The sequence below is a fragment of the Perissodus microlepis genome, chromosome 3, assembly GCF_051167445.1.
Source record: "Perissodus microlepis isolate ML-2025 ecotype Zambia chromosome 3, ASM5116744v1, whole genome shotgun sequence".
Lineage (NCBI taxonomy): Eukaryota > Metazoa > Chordata > Actinopteri > Cichliformes > Cichlidae > Perissodus > Perissodus microlepis.
Window position 1 is genome coordinate 4,284,965 of NC_140463.1, and position 23,474 is coordinate 4,308,438.

Here is a 23,474-nt window from a genome sequence, read left to right on the forward strand (position 1 = left end):
AAAACTGAATTGAACTGAACTGAACTGAACTGAATTGAATTGAATTGAATTGAATTGAATTAAAGGCTGCCTGACATATGACATATGTGACATATAAAATGACACATTTTATGTGTCACACAAACTGAAAATGCTTCACCACATCTAGGAAATTAAAAAAAAAAGGTTAGTCATATTATTTCTCAAAAAACCTCAGCAATTCTCCTCTCGAGTATATTTGCTCCGGGCCTGCAAACCTGCGCTAAACATGAAATCTGTTTAATTATCATATTAAATCTGTTGAACTCCTGGCTCCACCCAGAGCCTGCATCCGCAGAACTACCTAAAAACAAAACCTGTGTGTTAGCATGAACTTCACATTTGAAACTCAGTTTTCCCCACTGTCCTTGATCACAGCAGGGGAATTTATGTCTTTGTTCATCCATGAATCCAGCTCACCTGATTCGTCATTGAGCCCAACCGTTAATGGCATCTGATAGTGTGGCACTGCATATTCTTCCCTTAGACACTATTTTTCAATTTGTCAATTAGAGTCATTAAACATGAAATAGACTGCGTCTAGGGATGCACCGATACCAATACCGGTATCTGGTATCGGCCTCGATACCACATTTTCTAAAGTACTCGTACTCGTTAAAAGTCCCCCGATACCGGGGACCGATACCACGGTCTGAGACCATTTCAAATATTAATCACAGTTAAATAAAGAGCGGACGCCAGTAAAAACTCCAGAACGGAGTTGCCATCACGCTGCGTTCAGTGTTGCCAACTCCTCAGTAAGGAAAATCGCTATTGGTTGTCCTAAAAGTAGCTAGAAGTCTATGTCTATGTTTGAGCGGCATGTAAAGGGTTAATCACAGGCGCCGAGTGCCCGCCCCCAGGCCCCGGCTGCAGCTCAGAGCTGGGAGAAGGCAGGCGAGACAAGTCAGTCGTGTGGAACAATTTCAAAGTGAACGAAGACGCAAAAACAAAGGCGGACTGCATATAGTGCTCAGTGAAATTGTCCAGAGGAGGCTCAAAAGGTAGCGCATTTAACACAAGTAATTTACTCAAGCACCAAAAATCCCAATGAGTACAAAGAGTTTACCCACGCTTATTTACCCATGCTTATTAGCACAGAGGAGCATAGCTGATGCTTTAGCAGTGGGACGGAAAATAGTTGGGCATTTTAAACATTTCGCCTTAGCCTACTCCCGCCTCGAGGACATTCAGGGACAGCTCAACCAGCCAATAAAGAGACTGCAGCAGGACGTACAGACGCGCTGGAACAGCACGTATTACATGCTCCAGTCCCTCATTGAGCAAAAGCGAGTGCTGGGGGTGTCCGAGCACGAACTCCCTGACTATCTCACCGCTCACCAATGGGCTCTTATGGAGACAACTGTTGCCATCCTCGCCCCCTTTGAGGAACTAACTAAAAAAGTGAGCAGCTACGACGCACTAGCCTCTGATGTCATCCCAGCTGTGACTGTGCTAGTGAGACTTCTAAACAGATAAACAGACGAGGACCACGGCGTCAAGACAATGAAAGCATCCTTACTGGCAGCTGTCAAGAAGCGCTTCAGTGACCAACCCACTGTACTTCATCTCCACCATACTTGACCCAAGGTAAAGTCTGTGTGCTATAGGTATTCAATGAGTATAGCTACAGTACTAAATGTAAGATTATTTTACATCTGAAATATTATATATTTGTAACTAAAATACACAAATACAAATGTTTGCAATATATATAATATGAAATACATTTCCCTTATTACTACCAGAAAGTCAAATGGCTAGCATTTGTCACAGTGGTTTAGGGGAAACTAAAATCAGTCCTATTTTTCCACATATTAATACATTTATGAATTTTGTGCAGGTATAAAGATCACTTCTTCTCCAACAACACTGCTCCAGAGGCCAAGCTGCACCTGAAGCAGGAGCTGCAGATGATGTCCAGAGCTGAAGCAGAGGGGAGTCGGGCAGAAGCTGCAGAACCTCCTGCTAAACTGCTCCTCAAGGCCCAGGCCAGCACTAGCAGCAGTCTGGACACTGTATTTGACGAAATCGCTAAGGAGCAGCCCCAGGCAGCACAGCCGCTGGCAGCAGGTGCTGCCATTGAGCTCGACACATACCTCGGAGAGGCCCCAAGCCCTCGTGAAGACAGTCCTCTGAAGTACTGGGGTGTCAACAAAATCAGGTTCCCCACTTTGGCTAAAATGGCCCGTAAATACCTCTCAGCCCCATGTAGCAGTGTGGAAAGTGAAAGGCTTTTTAGCTCAGTGTCACACATTATAGATGAAAACAGAAACAGTCTGACTGCTGATAATGCAGAAAAGCTACTTTTCTTAAAAAAAACCTGCCACTCACTTTTTCTCTCCATTAAGTGAGTCGTCCACAGTTCTATGTTGGTGGATGTTGTTAGTTTATTCACATATTGTGCACTAAATAGCAAAGATGTTTATTAATGCCCCTTGTGTTGTTCAAAGCGGCAGAGTTTACAACAATAAACTGAAGAAAATACTTGAGTTGCACTGTCACTGTTTAAATTTTTTTTTTCATAATTGTTTATTCTGTAATATGTTGCATAGAGCATGTTTTTTATTTTAAATAAATGTTCTTAATTCCAAACCAGTCCCTTGTTTTGTTTTTGTTAAATTATAGGACTAAAGCTGTTACCTGTAAATTTAAATCATGTTTTTATTAAGTACTCGGTATCGGTATCGGCGAGTACTGAAATGCAAATACTCGTACTCGTACTCGTTTCCAAAAAAGTGGTATCGGTGCATCCCTAACTGCGTCCACAAGTCAGTACAGCTGTGAATCTGGCCCATTTTCAGTGAACACTCGTGGTGTGGTCCAATGGGTGTTATAAGAAACAAAAACTTAGGACAGAACAGTTATCAGTCATGTGCTTCATACAAAATTTGCATATGTTTTAATTTCATGTTGATCCTCTGAGTGTAATGGTACATTTTTAATTTGAATATATCAGAGCTAACCAAAATAGGTTTGCTTTCTTTACTTTGCTCGTTTTTCTGCAGTACCTCGTCCTGTCACATGCCCCTACCGGTTGCGCTCTTTTTAAAAATAATTTACTATTTTAAAGTGAAAAACCTCGATCACTTGGACCTGTGTTTGTTAATCCATAACTGTATTTTGAATGTGACAAGTCTACCATTCCCCTATGTAATTCATAAATATTGTTTTAGTTCTGACTATTTTCCTCTATAAAATTTAACTGACTTCTACATTGGCCTGCTATGGTTAATGGTAACATGAGTAATATCAAAAATTTTCTTAACGCAAACATCAGCAATCCAAAATTAGCAGCCAAAGGATTCAGTCTGCAGCTCCACACTCTCATGTGAACCTGCAGTCTCCCCCTCCGGTCTCTCTTATCCTCCTCCTGACAAAAGCACAGATTCGACGGAACAGATCAACAGCAATAGCATTAATGAATACTATTGAAGACATTTCATCAGCAACACATAATAATAAATATACTATAGCGATATTCATTGATTTTAAAAAAAGCTTTTGACACTGTGCCACACTCCATCTTGATTTCTAAGTTAAGAACTTATAGTGTGAGAGGAATAGTATTGAACTGGTTAAGCAGTTATTTAGATAATAGGTTTCAGTATGTGCAGTGTTTAGGTAATTCATCTGATAGAATGAAAATACAATGTGGGGTCCCTCAAGGTTCTGTTTAAGGACCAAAATGTATATATAAACGACATTTGTGATGTGTCAAAAATGTTAAATTTCGTTTTGTTTGCAGACGATACAAATTTTTAGTGTTCTGGAGAAAACTTGAAAGAATTGGCTAAAATTAAGGTTTATAGAAATAAAAAAAAAATGGTTTAATGTAAATAAGTTATCGCTGAATTTGGAAAAAATCTAAGTTCATGATATTCCTAAACCGTTTAAAGGAGGAAGAGATAATACTATCTATAGAGGGAGTATTAATTGAAAGAATGACAGAATTCTGTTTTCTGGGTGTAATAGTGGATGACAAGTTAACATGGAAATCTCATATTGAACATGTTAAAAAAAAAAAAAGTTGGCTAAAAGTATTTATATCCTGGGTAATGTAAGATATATATTAGATTGCAAGACAATGAGAATATTATGTTTTTCATTGTTTTTATGCTATCTGAGTTATTGTGTTGAAGTATGGGGGAATACATATGTGACTAATATGAAACCATTATATTTATTACAGAAGAGAGCACTTTGAATTATGCATAATGTTAAATATAGCGAACACAATAATAGTTTGTTTATGAAATCGAAATTATTAAAACTAGAAGATATAGTGAAATTACAGACATTAATTATTATGTTTAGGGCAAAAAATAAAACACTACCTCTTAAGTTACAAAGTTTATTTCTATTGTGTTCAGAAAATGGGAGATCTCACAAACAGTGTTACTTTAATTAAAAGGAAGGTTGTGTATGGGAAATGAATTACTGCTGTACCATGTGTGAAACTAAGTGAATGAATGAATGAATAAATAAATAAATCTTCACCCCACCACACCTCCACTTTCTCTTGTGGCTTTAGTTCAGGCAGCAGCACAGTTAGTGGACCTGTCGGTCCAGTCAGGCTACACAGGGACGGAGATTCCCCCCAGGGCTTCCCCAGAGGCTAAGTTTGAGTCAGTTGCCACCTCTGGACCCCTGGAGAAAGTAGAGCCTGCTAGGTTTCTGCCATCAGTCCAGCAGTCCTGTGTCTCCGCTAGTTCGGTCCCCAGTGTCCCTGCTCCCAGTAGCTCAGTTAGCCGCCCAGCCTGTAGTTCGGCCTACCACTCCCCCACCTATTACTCCTCCACCACAATCTGCTCTGCTACCTGTAGCTCAGTCTTCAGCTCCGTTACCTGTAGCCCAGTCTTCAGCCCCATCCGCCACTCAGCCACAATCACAACCAGAATCACTACAACCTTTATTGCAGTCCATATCTCAGTCAGTGGCTGTATCCCAATTCAGGGTCTGCAGCCTTAAAGTACGCAGCCTCAACGTTCCTCAAGGGCCGCGTACTCAAAGACCGCTAAGGCCGGAAGTGCGAGGCTTGTGAAATGGGACGGTCTAGCCTCCGTCGCATTGCCCAGGTTGCCTAGCAACCATGACACTAACAGCTGGAAACATTTCATACAGCATTATTTGACAGAAATGAAGGAGAAAATATTTTGTTCATTTGTTTGTTTCTACATGAGCTTTGATTTGATAAGTATCTGAGGCTGAGACCACGGGACTGTGAAATCATGATTATTGGGCTTCATTTCTGTACTGAACAGTCATTTTAAGATTAGCTAGTAAATAACAATTAGCTCATGTTGTTCATGAAACTAAAGTCATCTTACTTTGGTAATGTAAATACAATATGGCCAATATTAAAGTTATTATTTCAATCATTATTAGTTATTACAGCAGTGAATGACTCTGTTTCAAATACTGAGCTGCAGTAAAGATTCAAGCTGCATTTATTTATATTTCCTGTCACCTTAAATCTTCACTGTACATATAACTGTGTTATATATATAAGAGAGAAATATTGTTCTTTTAATATGTTGGCATTACTAAATTTGTCTCAGTGCTTACTTTAAATATCCATAAAATCATCAAATTTTCTGTAAGATTAAGGTCGACTATTGAACGGCGTATATTTTAAAGTAAAGGCTTTAAAACCAAGTTAGTACAAACATCGCTAATGTCACATAACTTTGCCGACATGTGGCCAACAGGAATGTTTTAATGTTCCCCGTTATTAAACATTTGCGCATAAATAAGTGACATGATATTCGGTACTTACTTTTTAAAGTTTACTCTTCCTGCGCCCCTCTTCCGCCGTTTTTTTTTTTTTGGGGGGGGGGCAAAATTATCCACACCCACCGCCGTGCTATGCATTCTGGGATATGTTGGGCCACGAAGTCTACATCGCCACATCGTTAAAATTCAGAGAAATGAAGGCCGCATTTCGAGCAGCCTTTGAATTGGTCGCTGTGACGTAATCAGCCTTAAAATGCGGCCTTTAAGGCTGCAGACCCTGAATTGGATACAGCCAGTAGCACAGTTGGTAGCCCAGTCATTAGCTTTGTCATCAGTTCAGGCTCCAGTGTCACCCTCTGAGTCGCCACTAGCTCCGTTTCCAGTGTCACCTGTTCAGCAAAGTTACTTTGAAACCAAACACACCATTGTTTTTCTTGTGACATTACCAATAAGTTTGATGTGTCACATGGCCCTCTTCCTATTGAAAAAACAAAAGTTGTATCCAAGATGGCCGACTTCTAAATGGCCACCACGGACCAGTTCATTGAGATCACATCTGACTCCACACTCAAGCTGAGGTTTGCAGATCAAGCACTTTGTGAATTATGCATCCACTCATAGGACAGAGAGCTGTGGGCATTATACCTCTGTTCCCCATGTTGCCTCACTGAAAACAAAATATAGATCTAAGTTCAACACTGAACATGACTTGAGAGTGGCTGTATCAAGCCTGCAACCACATTTTGAAAAGCTCTGCAGTGAAAAAGAGGCTCACTGTAGCCACTAACAATGAAAAGTATGAAACTCTCAGTAAATCTTTTTTTTTTTTCATCTCTGTTGGCATGTTTCTGGATTTCCTTTTTTAAAGAATAAGAGTTAAATTTATTTTTGTATTTCTGGGAAAGTTCACATTCTGTTTAACTTTTTTTTTTGAAGAAGTAATGCAGACTAATGAAACAGTGACAAAAGTCACGAATAATTGTTTGAAATGAAAGTTGAAAGTTGTTCATCTAAACAAAGATTACTGAAGAATTCATTGTGTATGTGTTTGTTATATAAATAAAAATTAATTCAAAGCTGGAAAGCTTTGACAAATTCATAAAGAACAGGTCAGTAACACGCGTGTGCTGTTTAAACTATAATATCATAAATGTAGAGGTACTGACCGCTTTTATTTCACTCTGCTGTTTAGCTGTAAAGGACAGGAAAACTTAAACAAAAGGCTCTCAGTTTCCTCTTGGATTAAACTTGGATTAAACTGATTATTTTGTTTGTTTGTTTTTTAAAATTATCTGTTAAAGTTCTACATCAGGAAATAAATTTAAGTGACAATGCAGATAAAATTAAATCTTAAATGACTCAAAAAATGGTTGTTATTTTCTAACTTCAACAAAAAAAAGTCACTCGACACTTTTCAGAAAATCCCGTTCAAAATAAGCTGACAGTGACACATGAAAGTGTTACTGGAAAGAGCTTCTGTTGTGTGTTTCTCCGTGTGTATTGTTAGCACAGAATTAGTTGATAGTCAGATGGGTAAAAAAAATCAAGAGACTGTAAATTATTGTTTAATTATACATGTGACATGTAAACAGTTGGCTATCCCCATACAGGAAGTGATGCTTTCACATTGAGCCATCTCCTTTTTTTGTTTTGTTTTGGGGGGTTTTGTCTTTTGATTTTGTATTTACCTAAATTTTTTTCCTTCCGTTTAAACCTTCTTTCTTTTATTCTCTTAAAATACATGACTGAGAAATTTGTTAGCAGTATAGAGAGACAGGGGTCCTGAGGGGTGACTGTAAGGATGAGTTATAATCCAAAACAGCAGCAGCTGGTTTAAATAGCAAACTGTTGAAATGCAAAACTAGAGACTGCAGGAAGGCACATCATTAACCAGAAATCTACTCATGGTAACTAGTTTACTTTTTTTATTCAGTCAATCAAATAAGTCAACAAATAAAGAAATGAGTTTAAAAGGAGAGAATTTTTGGAAAAAAGAAAACATACATGTATAAAGAGAAGTGTTGTCACTGTGCAGACTGATGTCATTAAGAGCTCAGAGTCCAGCAGAAACAACAGCAGCAGAAGGCAATTGATGAACATTAAACATCAGCCTGTATCTGCAGCAACAGTGTTGGTATCCAGCAGTGACCTTTGACCTTCAATGGCATCAAATGATTTATTTTGCTTTCCTCCAGTCTGATATTTTTTAATGTGTTCAGATAATTGTTTGAGTCAATATATACAATAAAGGTTTTAACAACGTGTTAAATATCTGATGGCGTTATCAATATTAGCTAACCCTAACCCCATCCCTCCAGAGTTTGAGAGAGAGGAGCTGAAGAGAGCAGCATATTAAGACAGTGGAGAAGAGGTGAGCATGCGACACAGCAGACACAGGAGAGTTTAAAGGAGCCATTATGGCTCAATATAAGCTCTGAGATTAAAACCTGAACTCACACTGTCAACATGACCGAGGCTTCCAGTCACAGTGAATCTGTGTGTCAGGGACACTGCTGTCTGACTGCATACAGCTGACAGTGAGATGAAGTAGGAAAGAAGCAGCTGATATTTGGACAGCACACATGATGGAAAAGTAGTTAAAGTAAAGGCTGTAAAACCAAGTAAACGCTGAAAGTACAAAAATCGCTAATGTCATATAACTTTGCCGACATGTGGCCAACAGTAATGTTTTAATGTTCTTCATTATTAAACATTTGCACATAAATAAGTGACACAATATTCAGTACTTACTTTTAAAGTTTACTCTTCAGCCGCCCCACTTCAGCCGTTTTTTTTCCCGGCAAAATTATCCACACCCACCGCCGCGCTATGAAGTCTGGGATATGTTGGGCCACAAAGTCTACACCGCCACATCCTTAAAATTCAGGGAAATGAAAGACGCATTTGAGGGCCGCATTTCGAGCAGCCTTTGAATTGGGACAGCCTTCGTTGCGTTGTTGTGACGTAATCGCCCTTAAAATGCGGCCTTCAAGGCTGCAGACCCTGAATTGGGATACAGCCAGTGAATCAGTGTGTATCAGTGAATGTATCATGTTTGCTTCACGGCTCCATCTAGTGGACTGATAGTAGAAGTAGAGCAGCTGAAGTAGAGCGGCTTCCTCTGCCTCACACTGCTGTCTGACTGCATTCAGCTGACACTGAGATGAAGCAAGAAAGAAGCAGCTGATATTTTGACAGCACAGTGATGGAAAGGAGGATTTCAGTTGATGTGCACATGAATGATTTGTGTTTCCTCTGCAGGTGAAGGTAGAAAGTGTGTGTAAGCTGATGTGGATGTGAATTAAGCATCATGGATCAGTGTGAGGACAGAGAGGAGGGAGTCCCTCCCTCTAAAACCACTCTGTGTGGGGAACATGAGAGCCAGACCAAAGCTCAGAGGTGAGATGATCATCTCTAACTGTCCATGACTCTTCTCCATGTCACAGCTCAGCACTCACATCATTATTCACAGGAACCAACATGGACCTCCACCCAGCTGTGTGTCTTTAAAGAGTGATGCATCTAAAGATGAAGCCATTAAATTTAATTAAAAAGCCCAGCAAGCATCTGCTGCAGAGAGGTGAGATGTTAATAACATCAACTCTTTGATGCTAGTTTGGTGTCTGATTTAAACACTGATTTACACTGCCAACACTAGTTTGGGGTTTCCTTCTGCTCAAGCTCAGACTGCAAACCAGTTTCTCTTTTGGTATGAAGGAAGGCCTAAAGGACAGTGAACTGACACACTATTCTTATAATTGTGTAGCAGTTTTAATTTATTGTGCAGTTGTGGACGATCATGGCTCAAGAGTTGGGAGTTCGCCTTGTAATCGGAAGGTTGCCTATTCGCTCCCTGGCTTGGACAGTCTCGGTCGTTGTGTCCTTGTGAAAGACACTTCACCCGTTGCCTACTGGTGGTGGTCAGAGGGCCCGGTGGCGCCAGTGTCTGGCAGCCTCGCCTCTGTCAGTGCGCCCCAGGGTGGCTGTGGCTACAGTGTAGCTGCCATCACCAGTGTGTGAATATGTGTATGAATGGGTGAATAAGTGGATGTGTAAAGCGCTTTGGGGTCCTTAGGGACTAGTAAAAGCGCTATACAAATACAGGCCATTTACCAGTTGTATCAAATTCTCTGGTTCGGCACACATGCCAGCCAGCTTTCCATCTGACTGCACACTCCTCTCATGTCTGACCTCACTATAGGAATGGACCACACCTCCACCACAAAAAGTATTCAAAGTCTTCAACAGCTTCTGTGGCTGCAAATGAACAACACATTTTTCTTCTCACAGGATCCATGAGACACCTGCTGAACCTGATCCCATCTTTGTCTCCCTAAAGAGTAACTGGTCTTCAGATCGTCCAATTAATTTTAAAATCCTGCGGGCATCTGCAGCACAGAGGTGAACTGTTACTAACATGAACACTTTGAGAGCTGATTTGACTATTTGATGTTGTTGGATATAAACTGCAGTGCAAATACATAATTCCCTCGATCCCACCCCCGCACAGCATTGGTTTCAAAACAACTGAAAGTTCACTTAAGCCAACAGGAAGTGATGCTCGTGTTTGTGTTTTCTTCTATCAGTCATGTTGTGATGTATGTTGGAGGAAGTTAGAGGAGGTAACACTAACTTTGGTGCAAAGATTTCCCTTTTACTCATAAAACTCAGAGCATCAATGATGCCCCAACTTTTCTGATAGTCAGGGTTTTGAACAGAAGATAATTTTTATTGTCATTATACAAGTTTATTCTTCACATGGTTATACTGCAGGATCACAGTGGACTCTACAACTTACCTGACAGACTTCGACCTCAGTGGGAGTCTTTGTTGCATGACCTGGGAAACCTTGCAGACGCAAAGGTTCACAGATGCTACATTCCTTCTAACTTCAAGGCACAGCACTACAAACTTCATCATTTTTCTGATGCAAGTGCATCTGGATATGGAATGTGCACTTACCGCAGAGCAGTAAGCACAACTGGTGAAGTCCACCGCTCATTGGTGATGGGAAGATCAAGAGTTCCACCAACCAAAGTCACAACTATACCTCGGCTTGAGTTGTCAGCGGCCATTGTTGCTGTGCAGTTATTAGTGCAGGTTATTCTGAGGAGCTGTTTGGATGATGCTATTTGAATAACCAGGTTGTTCATTATTATCTTTTATACTTTTATATTCTTTTATTAAGCTTTTAGTAGAGGTTCTTGATTAAAACATTTATTCAACATACAGGGAGTGCAGAATTATTAGGCAAATGAGTATTTTGTCCACATCAACCTCTTCATGCATGTTGTCTTACTCCAAGCTGTATAGGCTCGAAAGCCTACTACCAATTAAGCATATTAGGTGATGTGCATCTCTGTAATGAGAAGGGGTGTGGTCTAATGACATCAACACCCTATATCAGGTGTGCATAATTATTAGGCAACATCCTTTCCTTTGGCAAAATGGGTCAAAAGAAGGACTTGACAGGCTCAGAAAAGTCAAAAATAGTGAGATATCTTGCAGAGGGATGCAGCAGTCTCAAAATTGCAAAGCTTCTGAAGCGTGATCATCGAACAATCAAGCGTTTCATTCAAAATAGTCAACAGGGTCGCAAGAAGCGTGTGGAAAAACCAAGGCGCAAAATAACTGCCCATGAACTGAGAAAAGTCAAGCGTGCAGCTGCCAAGATGCCACTTGCCACCAGTTTGGCCATATTTCAGAGCTGCAACATCACTGGAGTGCCCAAAAGCACAAGGTGTGCAATACTCAGAGACATGGCCAAGGTAAGAAAGGCTGAAAGACGACCACCACTGAACAAGACACACAAGCTGAAACGTCAAGACTGGGCCAAGAAATATCTCAAGACTGGTTTTTCTAAGGTTTTATGGACTGATGAAATGAGAGTGAGTCTTGATGGGCCAGATGGATGGGCCCGTGGCTGGATTGGTAAAGGGCAGAGAGCTCCAGTCCGACTCAGACGCCAGCAAGGTGGAGGTGGAGTACTGGTTTCGGCTGGTATCATCAAAGATGAGCTTGTGGGGCCTTTTCGGGTTGAGGATGGAGTCAAGCTCAACTCCCAGTCCTACTGCCAGTTTCTGGAAGACACCTTCTTCAAGCAGTGGTACAGGAAGAAGTCTGCATCCTTCAAGAAAAACATGATTTTCATGCAGGACAATGCTCCATCACATGCGTCCAAGTACTCCACAGCGTGGCTGGCAAGAAAGGGTATAAAAGAAGAAAAACTAATGACATGGCCTCCTTGTTCACCTGATCTGAACCCCATTGAGAACCTGTGGTCCATCATCAAATGTGAGATTTACAAGGAGGGAAAACAGTACACCTCTCTGAACAGTGTCTGGGAGGCTGTGGTTGCTGCTGCACGCAATGTTGATGGTGAACAGATCAAAACACTGACAGAATCCATGGATGGCAGGTTTTTGAGTGTCCTTGCAAAGAAAGGTGGCTATATTGGTCGCTGATTTGTTTTTGTTTTTGTTTTTGAATGTCAGAAATGTATATTTGTGAATGTGGAGATGTTATATTGGTTTCACTGGTAAAAATAAATAATTGAAATGGGTATATATTTGTTTTTTGTTAAGTTGCCTAATAATTATGCACAGTAATAGTCACCTGCACATACAGATATCCCCGTAAAATAGCTAAAACTAAAAACAAACTAACAACTACTTCCAAAAACATTCAGCTTTGATATTAATGAGTTTTTTGGGTTCATTGAGAACATGGTTGTTGTTCAATAATAAAATTATTCCTGAAAAATACAACTTGCCTAATAATTCTGCACTCCCTGTATGACATATATAGTTCCAGTTAGGTTATTACATGTAAGGATGAGCCTCTGTTCTGGTGAAAGGTCAGAAGTGCAACGGGTGAGATGAGAGAGCATTTAAGGACGAGACACACATACAGTTAGTGGGTTCATTTATAGGTGAGAGGTTAATCATGTTTTCTTGCAACTGCGGGCGTGCAGAAGTGCTAGTTCACTGCAAAACGTGGTCTGCGGTTTTGGAGAAGCGGTAGTCAAAAGGTTGACAGGAAACATCTGCCATGAAGACAGAGATAATGTTCTTTTTTAAACTGTGTTAAAAGTCATTGTGGTTTTGATTTGACCTATGTATGAAATGTATCTGACGTTGAAGGGGCGTCATTAAATTCAAGCCCTGATGGTATAAAATATCTGCTTATGCTTTGATTAGTCAGAGATCAGCGCTGTCTGCGTACGGAGCTGGTCCCCCCACGCGTGTATTTCATTAAAATCAATTGTTTGACCAAGCTCTTCTGGACCATGGTTGTTTGTACTCTCCTTCCTCAATATTTGAACCTTAACAAAAGGTATTGGACTGACTCAAAGGTGGTACTCGGATACCTCAGCAATGAAGCCAGAAGATTTCATGTGTTTGTTGCAAACCGAGTGGAACGCATCGAACAAAGCACAGATTCAACCCAATGGAGGTATGTACCTTCCGAAGATAATCTGGCGGACCACACCTCAAGAGGCCTCACAGCAGAACAAATTGTAGCATCAAACTGGTTCAAAGGCCCAGACTTTCTTTGGCAGAAGGTCATACCCAGTGGTGAAATTAAGGTGGGAGAGTTATCAACCAGTGACCCGGAGGTTAAGAAGGTTCAAGTCCACAAGATACAAGTGGAGGAACAAAGGTCCCTGTTAGATCGCCTACACAAGTTTTCCGACTGGTCGAGAATGATTAAGGCAGTTGCTAGACTCAAGTGGTATGTGAAAGGAGCAAAGGATCACAAGAGTAGATCACACGACAAAAACAGCAAAACAGAATTGTTAAAGTATTAATTTTAAATTTCAATTCAGGTTTTTTTTGTGCACAACGCAGATTTTCTGTGCGCAGAGACCCTGCAAGCAGTGCGCAATTGCGCACGTGCGCAGCTTAGAGGGAACATTGCCTCCCAGTCTCCTTTTTTGCTAGCACACATAGTGTCTGCATGCTGCAGCTCACAGTTAGCTCCACACATGGAGAAAATATCATTCAAAGAGTAGAAATAAGTGAGAAAGAAGATTGAGGATAAGGCAATAAGGCCCTAAAGGACTATTTAGCACCTCCTGGATGTCAGCACACGAGGTTTGTGTGTTTTATTTTCTGTAATTAAGGATTTTTGATTGATTGACACTACGTACAAGAGCACATTTTGATGTGATGTTTTTGTTTTATTGTTTTGTCCGTGAGCAGTTCTCACGGGTTGCCAAGACCAGAATAAACCCTGTTCTATAACTACATCGTGCGTACGTCAATCCTTGAGGGTGCTACAGTGTAACTGTTCATATAGAGTGTTATTAAGTTTATTGGTAATGCAATCATATGGCACACTGACTTCTGAGGAAATTTTAAATGGCACTCGCCATCTGAAAGGTTGCCTACCCCTGCTATAAACCACTGAATCAGATACCGAAGCAATTAGGTTCTAAATGAAGCTTCAGACGTCACTGATCACGTGACTCTGACCAAATGAATCAAGCTTCAACACGATGCTTCTGAAGCAGTGTGTTGAGTTTTTTGACACAAGAACTAGAGCGTCAGCTTCAAGCGGGCCATCACTACGAAAACTCATTTCAACTCTGATGTCTTCTTAAAGTCATTGCTTAGTAACATCTCGTATGATTTCAGATCCTTGCAGTTCCCCACCTGCCCTGTAGGTGGCCCCAGTGTGTTCACCCTGTTTCCAGTCCATCAGCACACCTGTTCCCTGCTTATTCTCCTACATGTACAGAAAGTCTGAACACTTAGTGGAAAATGTCTTTAATTTAACCACAACACTACCAATGACCTTTACATCATTTCACTCATTTCATTCACAAAACAACATCTTCAAGAAAGATGTTGGTTCCACTTTAAAGCTTTGCTTTTGGGAAGGAATATTAGGAAGAAGGTTTGTTAGGAAAAAGTTCCCATTTTGATGGGATTTACGAACAAAGATACACTAGAGTGCATCCCCTCACAGCTCGTGGGTTAGTGTTGCTTCTTTGTGTATTTGATAGTGATAGAGATATGAATCTCTATGGGAACATTTTGACCTGATCTTGTGCAACAAGACATGAAAACTCTTCAGCAATGTCATTATTCATGTTTATGTTTGTAATATAATCTATTGTGATTTTCACATATTTTATACTAAAGTGTTTATTGTCTGGCAACATAAGTCCAAATCTCACAAGGCTGGCCGGCATGATTGACAGTGGCTAGAGCCACGAGCAGTCAGACTTTGTTTATTGAGCACAATATGGATAAAATAATTGAGAAGCTCACGGCTCTGCACCCGGCGATCTAGAATTGGGACCAGTGATGGACATTAGAGCAACTGCGGAAGGGAATGCATTTCTTCGGCCTAAACCAAACCTAAAAAAATCACTATCTTCATGTGGCCTTCCCTCACCAGATGGAAGCTCCAAGGATGAAGCTGGAACAATTACCCCAGATTACAAGACTGGTTTGACTCTCTGCCCTATCCTTCTACTTCCTCAAGGTCACCTGCGTCAACTAGGGGATTGTTGACTTTTTCTTAACTGCCTGAAAGGACACTCGGGAGTTGGATACAGAATACACACACACACGTACGCATAAAGATTTACTCAGACACAGATACACAGTCACAATATACAGTTACAATATACAGTAAGTTGTGAGATTTAATGAATGAATGAAAATCAGCTTGTCTATCTTGGCTAAATGTTAAACTGCATGAAAATGAGGAGAAGTGAAGTTATTACTATAACAACACACTTAATTAACAAATATGAATACATTGCCTAACAACATAAATAACAAAACAAACATGCAACTTGCAAAATTTCTCTATTTTCTCTCGGTGAACAGGGAGAAGGAGCTCGACGATTAATCAGTTTGCACGATTTTTAGTAACATACAGTCTTTCAGTATCACAGAAGAGAAGAATAGTATGGAATTTGTTGCAAAATTAAATAAATAAGATATGTTTGGTGAAAAAATATGACAGCAGCGTTAAATTTTAAAAAATGTTAAAAATCCTAGGAGAGACAAGGAGACAGCTAAGGTCCAGAAAGCTGCAGCAGTTTCTTTAAATTCTGACAGTTTGACATCTGAATAAGTTCTGTATCACAAGTGCTGCATTTGCAATATCCTGTAATAATTGTGCCTGTTTTTTCTTCTTCTTCTATTTGTTTAACAGCTGTTGACAACCAACATAAAAGAGCATTACAGCCTCCTACTGTTCCAGAGTATGGGTCAGAAAGCGAGCTTACAATCTGTATCACAAAACAAAAACAAACAAACAAAAAACCTACACTGTTTCATATCCTTCAAACCCCACCAGTTCCCTCACCTGTGCCCTACTCTGCAGAACTTTCCTCTCCACGTCATAACTCTTGCATGGCAGTATTACATGCTCTACCGTCTCCTCCTCCTCCTCCTCCTGGCACACTCCACAAACTCCTCCTGTATTTGTATAGCACTTTACTAGTCCCTAAGGACCCCAAAGGATGACTTTATACATTCAGTCATCCACCCATTCACACACTGGTGATGGCAAGCTACATTGTAGCCACAGCCACCCTGAGGTGCACTGACAGAGACGCCACTGGGCCCTCTGACCACCACCAATAGGCAAAGGGTGAAGCGTCTTGCCCAAGAAAACAACCGAGCCGGGGCTCGAAACGGCAACCTTCCGATTACAAGGCGAACTCCCAACTCTCGAGCCACGATCGCCCTGATAACTCCTTAACAACCTGCCTCCAAACAATACCTTTTGCTTCAGATTTGCTGCTTTTAATTTCCATCTCAGTCTTATTTTTAGTCAGTGCTCCTTTAGCCAACCTATTCACCTTTTCATTTCCACTGATTCCTACATGAGCTGGCACCCAAAGAAAGTGAATATTGCCTCCACAACACCTTATTCTGCTTATATTCTCCAGAATGGTATACAACATACCCTGCCTTGTCTTTAAACAAAATGAATGTAAACTTGAAAGAGCAGCTGCCGAGTCAGAATGTACTACCACCTGCCTGATTTTTGAACACTCTACCCATTTCAACGGTGCCTGTTTTTAAATAGCATGTCACTGCGAAATATGAGGGACAAAATTACATGGCATCTAGCAGCTCTCCACCACTCCCCTGCAGCTGTGCAAATAACCACACCCTGTCACCACATTTAAATGAAGTTCAGGTGTGGATCCTGCTCATTGATTGAATTGTTGGTTTCATCTCTGCTCTCAGTCTTTACAACACAGGTAAAGATAGAAAGACTGGCTGGATCTTTAGTCTGTAAATAGAGAAACTCACTGTTTACAGTATAAATATTTTTATTCCAAACAAAGTCACCAGTCTGGGTGTGGCTGTTTTTGATGTATTAGTTGTCTGCTCACACAAGCAGATACAACAAGGTTTCATGTTAACAAGTGAACTTTAATCTGAATCATCTTGCCTGAAGTCAGACTGATGAGGGTCAAAAAATTTACATTACAAGATACCAAAGATCTGTTTATACACAGACACAAATCTGTACAAGATCATGATCCAGTAAAACTAAGACTATTTTCACTTGTCAAGATGAAATGTTTTTACTTTCCATGAATCTTGTTATATAATGATTTATTTTAGTTGGAGAAACTGATTATGAGTCATAACAGGATACGGCTTGTTTCTGAATCATGACACAGATTATAGATGACCTCTTTTTTTCTTATGCTTGTGATAAAGAAAAGAATCTGTGAAGTGTCTTAACCAAAAACATTACATTTGAAGAGAGGCAATGTTAGCAGGCCCTTTTTAGCTGAGTGGAACAGAAATGTGTCCTGTTAGTGTCTGACTGTCACACTCTGCCTGCTATACAAAACCAAAAGAGAAGACGGACCAAGCAGGCAGAGTAGGAGTTTCATCACAGCTGACTCTGATTTGTTATATTCCAAAACATGTCAGAACTAAAATTAGGGGGCATGAAGAAATAGATCCTACAGTGCCTTTGAGCTGGTACGGGGAAAAGGACAAAATGTATACAAGTGACTCACAGTTTTCTTTCTTAACAAAGCAGAACAGCAGTGAGAGCATCAGTTCAATGAAAAGCTGTCAGCATAAACAGCAACCTGACATCAAGTGATTTCCACACTGCTTTCTTCCTCTAACCTGGCCACATCTTTGTGTCCACGCTTTATGAAACCAAGAGTGGAGACACTTCATGTCCTGTGCGTTATTTACTGTGTTTTATGGGAACTGTCCCACAGCACAACTTTATTGTGCTGTGGGACAGTTTGAACTGATGTTTCATATACATGCAGATTTAATTGCCCCATGTCTTTAGAGATTAAATATTAAAGAATTCACTCTGAAACAGTGTTAGTCAGTTACACACGCATCATTTTCAGGTCTTTAATTACATGTCCCCTTCACCGATCAGTATTTTCATGAATGTTTGTAGATATAGTGAATGTTTGGACTGGAAACAATCCCAGTGTCCTGTTAAAAGTCAGGTACAAATTATTTTACTGCCATATCCAACACAGTGGTTAGTTAGAGAATGAGCTCCACTCATCTTTACTGTCAGCTATGTTTGTTTCTCACAGTTTTTTACTTTTACTCCCTACATGTTTAAACAAATATCTGTACTTTCTTACATTTTCAGAAAGGCTTGTTAAGTTTAGTTTGACACATTTAAGGGTGGGTGGTTATTTCACGTCCCTGCAAGCCTTCACACATCAAACAGATCCGTGTTTCTGATCCTAAACAGAAACACATGAAAGTCAGTCTTGTTCCAGCGCAGGTGTCCATAAGTTGTGGAGCGGTACTTCAGCCTTTAACCAGAGATGCTAAAGAGGAGCAATCATAAAGCAATCACTTACGTTTTTTAAGTATCAGGTGATTTGAAATGTAGCGTTACTATGAGCTCAAAAAACACCAACAGACACACAAAATGTTTGTGTGCAGTTTGTCTCAAAGTGTGTCTCAAATGTCCAGCTGCTGTATTTGATAGGAGAAAAAAAAAAGAGAGCGAACTTCACTCAGAGATGGAGAAAGATAAGAAAGACAGGGAGAGGAAGAAGAGACCTTCGATTTAAAGGTTGCATGTATGTCCTCGTGTTTGTAATTCAATCCAATTAAATTTCCAATTTAATTCAGTTTTATTTGTACAGCACCAACTCTTATTTTGGGAAATCCTGCCATTGAGCTGATGAATCAAGCATTAGCAATTTGTGAAATGAGCAAGAGCATGAAGCTTCTTATGCAGCACTTTTAAGGAGCACATGCTGACTGAACAGACCTAAACTTACCAGCACACAGTACAGATCAAACTGGCCAACGGCTGCTTGAGCTATTATGAAGTTTTAGTAAGGCCCTTTGTGTCATGGTCCTGGGTCCCTGACCCAGTGTTTGTGGTTTCTGGTTTAATATATATTCTGTGATTTAGTATTATCCATGGTTCTGTTACTTGCCTCTCCTTAGTCAACATTCCATGTGTACTCTGTCATGTCTCCGAAGAATTTTAAGGTTCTGTCTATATATGTATTCATCTGTTTCCCAGTCATTGTCTTGCTCCCATGTTTCCTTGTCCTCAGTCCATGTCTTAGTGTGTCTCATGTGTCCTGTTTTATTTTAATAATCCCTTGTCCTGTGTTCAGTGCATTTAGTTTTGGTTCCTCCATGTCTGATTACGTCTGATTAGTTCCAGCTGTGTTCCCCTCCTGTTTCCCACCCCCTCATATCCTCTGTGTATTTGGTCTTCTGCCTATTGGTGAGCTGTCTCATGTTGCTGTGTGTTTCCTGATGTGTCTTGGTTTCCTTGTGTTTTCTCATCTCTTCTACATCGCTGAAGAAGTGGATGGATTTTTTTCACATCACTACGGGAATCTCTCCACCTCCACGTCACTGCAGTATCAGCAGCTGAACCCTGAGTCCTGTTTGCCTGTTGGCTGAAAAGCTGCAGCCAGGGTTCAAAGAAAGCAGTAATCTGGAATATGTGGTCAGCTCTGACATTCTTGTCACAGTGTATTTCTTAGCATTTTCCCTCTAATGTCTCGTGAAGGACCCCACTTTCACCATCACACAGCTCTACCCTGGCACCTTTGTATTTAAGGCTGAGTTAAAATGCAAAAAGGGAGAGCTCTCAGGAGGCCAGAAGGTCCCTGAATGCAATAAATTCATCAAGTGTTTGGAGCTTGATGACTTTGTTCTGTTTTCATTCTATAAACAAGAAGATGAGCCCTTTTCTCATTTGTTTGATTTTAGTTCTCGTTTCAGTTTTTGAGTCTCATATTTGGAGCTAAGTCTACTCAATGATGGGAGAGGAACAATGAATATATTTAATATTGAACTTGAACAAATGTACGGAAAAGCACAATTTTGAACAAAATCAAAAAAATTAAAAGAATAGAAATGGAAAAGAGATGAGAGGGAAGCTTTTAGACATAAAAATTTGTTGTTCACCAACTTTAAGGATGTTTTGAAATGAAGCTGAGTGCTGCTCTGCTCAGCCTCTCCCACCTGTCTTGCTTCAGGTGTAGTCCCACCTCCTTCCAGGAAGCAGCTCACCTGTATGTTCATGTTTGGTGTCCAGGTGTGGAGTGGATCTTGTTGTTTGCGTGTCTCTGTGAAAAGAAACGGTAAGTTTGCTTTGTTTCCTCCTTTAACAGTTTGTCTTTAAGAACTTTACTGTTTGTTCAGCTCATGTTTGATTTCTTCACAGAACAAACTGCGTGTCTTTTTTATTTCCGGTCTCTCTCTCTCTTTAAAGTCAGTGTGTAATGTTTTTCTGGCTAACATCAGTTGTGTGCAGCTTAGTTCCAGCACAAACAGCACAAATCTGCCGCTCCATAGTTCACGGTAACGGACTCACAGCTGGACAAAAGAGGCCGAGTTTGTCAGCCGTTCTGAGCTACGTTCGTGTTTGTGTACTTATAGTTTGTACTCTGTGAGTTCCATCAATAGTTCACACAGAGTCCACAGAGACACAGCGTACATGATGACAGCACAGCTCAGCTGCATTGTTTTTATCGCCTTTACCTCCTTTACTGTCACTGTAATTAATATTACACCTGCAGAGCTCTTAAAGACACAAGGGAGAGGCTATTAAAAGAAAATACAGATTTTTGAGCACTTTGACAAAAAAATATAGAAGAAAAAAAATTCTGTCAACAAAAAAGAGCATTAATGAGAAATAGAGGAAAAATTACATAAACATTGTACTAATATTTTTATTAGAATGAATTAAAAAGGTGGAAGAAAGAACTGTGCACCACTGTACTGAAATTATTTTTGTCTAGGCGGAGCAGGGTGGACTCAAGTGCAGACTGCAAATCACAAGAAACAGTTCTTTATTTTCACAACTGCTAGTGTGTTATGTACTACACTTAAGCTGCTAAACTCTACAGATTCTGGGAAACTGTCTAAGGACAGGGCCTGGGAGTCTATATACAAGGACGAGGTATTTAATACTGAGAAAAGCATAAAGAGAACTCAAAATATTGCAAAGGCCAGGATTACACTGACGCGTGTTACACAATAGTCCAGAGAAGATTACTCACAGCCACTGCCTTAAGTGGCTGACAGACAGGATAATGACTCCCAGATGAGTTATTACTTGCAGGTGCCACGACCAAAAGTGGGAGCCTGCGATGAGCTCCACCTAGGTAGAGTGTTGCGAGCAGGGAGGAGAGAGAGAAACCAAATCAAAAACACATGCAGCCTCACAGGGCTGACCGGGCAGACACAGGGACCGTGACAGATTGAATACACAGTGCCTTGACAAAAGTATTCATGCCCCTTTGAACTTTTACACATTTTGTCTCCTTGCAACCACAAACTTAAATGATTTTGTTGAGATTTCCTGTCAACCACCACAAAGTAGCACATAATTGAAGTGGTATGAAAGTGATACATGGGTTTCAAAATTTTAAGCAAATAAAAATCAGAAAAGTGTGTCATACAATGCAATAGTATTGCATATACATACATATAACAGCAAAGTACATAAAATAGTAGATATGGTGTATAAAGACTGTTATCTCATTCTGCTGTTTAGCTCTAGCTGCCTTTATGATTTAATGATTTTATGATTAAATACGTTCTCCTAATATCCAATAAAGTGACAGCTTTAAGTTCATCCTTTTTTCCTCTTTCCTTTTGAATTCAGTCTGTCAGAGAAACATGACAGAAACATGGAGGTGTGTTCATGACAGCGTTTGATTCCTGATGTCATAGGAACATGGATTATTCAGCAGAGCTGATGTGGGACTGAGATTTGCATCAATATAACCTCACCGATTGTTTGTGGTTTACCTTCTAGACTGACATCCACAAGAGGATGATGATGGAGGAAGAGGAGAACAGAGCAGAGTCCGGTGAACCTACACCAACGAGGTCAGAGAACTGAACTCACTGAGTTAACAGTAATAATTCTAAACTGATATTATAATTAGTGTTGAGTGTGGTTGATTTTGACTGGTTTTGTGTGCTGAGAAGAAATGAAAATGAATTTATGACAAAAATCAATTTTGTCCAGTTTTCCTGTAAAAAGCTGTAATCTAATGTAAGAGGACTCTTACTCATGGGAAAAAATTGCTTTGATGCTCATATCTGTGGGGAAAGTCTGTACTGAGCGGGTTCCATGTTTGTCTTTAAAGAACAGAGCTGCTCGGTCTCTGATTCTCATGTCTTTGTGTTTGATCTGTTAAACAGTCTGAGAGGTCACAAAGAGACCCAGGGTCATTTCTAAGAAGCTAAAGCCTGGATCATACTGGATGCTGTTAATGAAACCTCCATCAGGACAACACTGAGCAAACGGTGGTGTTCATGGAAATCAATAAATTAAATTCAGTGCAACTGTATATTATATTACCAAAAGTAACATAGTAAGGTTTTTCTTTCTCCTGTAGGAATATATTTCCCTAGCTTTGCTATGTAAGTCTTTAATCAAATTTACTTTTGGAAAAGTTGTGATTAGTTTGGTTAAATTTGGACAATCCCACTTATTAAGGACCACACCTACAGAGCATGCTGTGAGGTGTGGTGGAATTTTTTTTTGTTTGTTTGTTTGTTTGGGGTTTTTTATTACTATTATTTGTTTGTCAAATGTCAAGGGGGGGCGATAGGAAGGTTTAGAATGTTTGTTTTTGTTTTGTTTTTTTTTATCACTTTTTGAAGTTGTGGAATCAGATTAGGTTAATTTTTGTTTATGTTTAAGATAAAAAATAAACACCATATATTTTTCAAAGATTTAATTCAGAAGAGAGTTCTGAAACAATCCATCCATTTCCACCCACAACCTTTCCTTGGACCATTTTCTTTTTTGGAACTTAAAAGGCCATGACATTTAATTTAAAAAATCATTTGAATTGGATGTCACCTTGGAAGTTGGGGGAACTTGGAAGACTGGATGATTGGATCGTCACAGAATTGGCTGAAAGAGGATGCACAAAGTTCACCCAGTAATATTAGTAAAGCCTATAGTCTAAGCCAGTAAAATCTCCCAAGCAGCTTTAATGGTGCTAATCGAAGCTGAGGTGGAAAGAATCACTTTGAAGACAAAGTTGGACGCATTGCAAGAAACATATGCGCTCAAACTGGAAGAAGTTCAATTAAAAGCAGCATTGGCTTTAAGAACTTAGTTGGTTATGGTCGATGCAAAAATGCTAATTTTCACTTCTGTTCAGAATCAGCAGAGTCTGGATTCCAGGGCTTTATTATTTAGAACCATTTACCACAGTCCACTGAGAATTTTAGTGA

At 40.0% G+C, this 23,474-nt stretch overlaps 1 protein-coding gene and 1 pseudogene across 2 annotated transcripts in view; both read left to right on the forward strand.

Annotated features, from left to right (window-relative positions):
• Nucleotides 1-839: 839 nt before the first annotated feature.
• LOC146389500 (zinc finger BED domain-containing protein 4-like) lies at nt 840-2,564 on the forward strand (annotated as a pseudogene).
• Nucleotides 2,565-20,256: 17,692 nt separating this feature from the next.
• The window catches only part of LOC146389501 (ribonuclease inhibitor-like), a 35,927-nt gene continuing 32,709 nt past the window's right edge, over nt 20,257-23,474 (forward strand). For both annotated transcript variants that reach the window (XM_084911475.1, XM_084911486.1), the window contains exons 1-2: nt 20,257-20,353; nt 22,036-22,109. In XM_084911475.1, the coding sequence (XP_084767601.1) occupies nt 22,054-22,109 (56 nt within the window). In that variant the 5' untranslated portion in view covers nt 20,257-20,353; nt 22,036-22,053. The remainder of the gene's footprint in view (nt 20,354-22,035; nt 22,110-23,474) is intronic.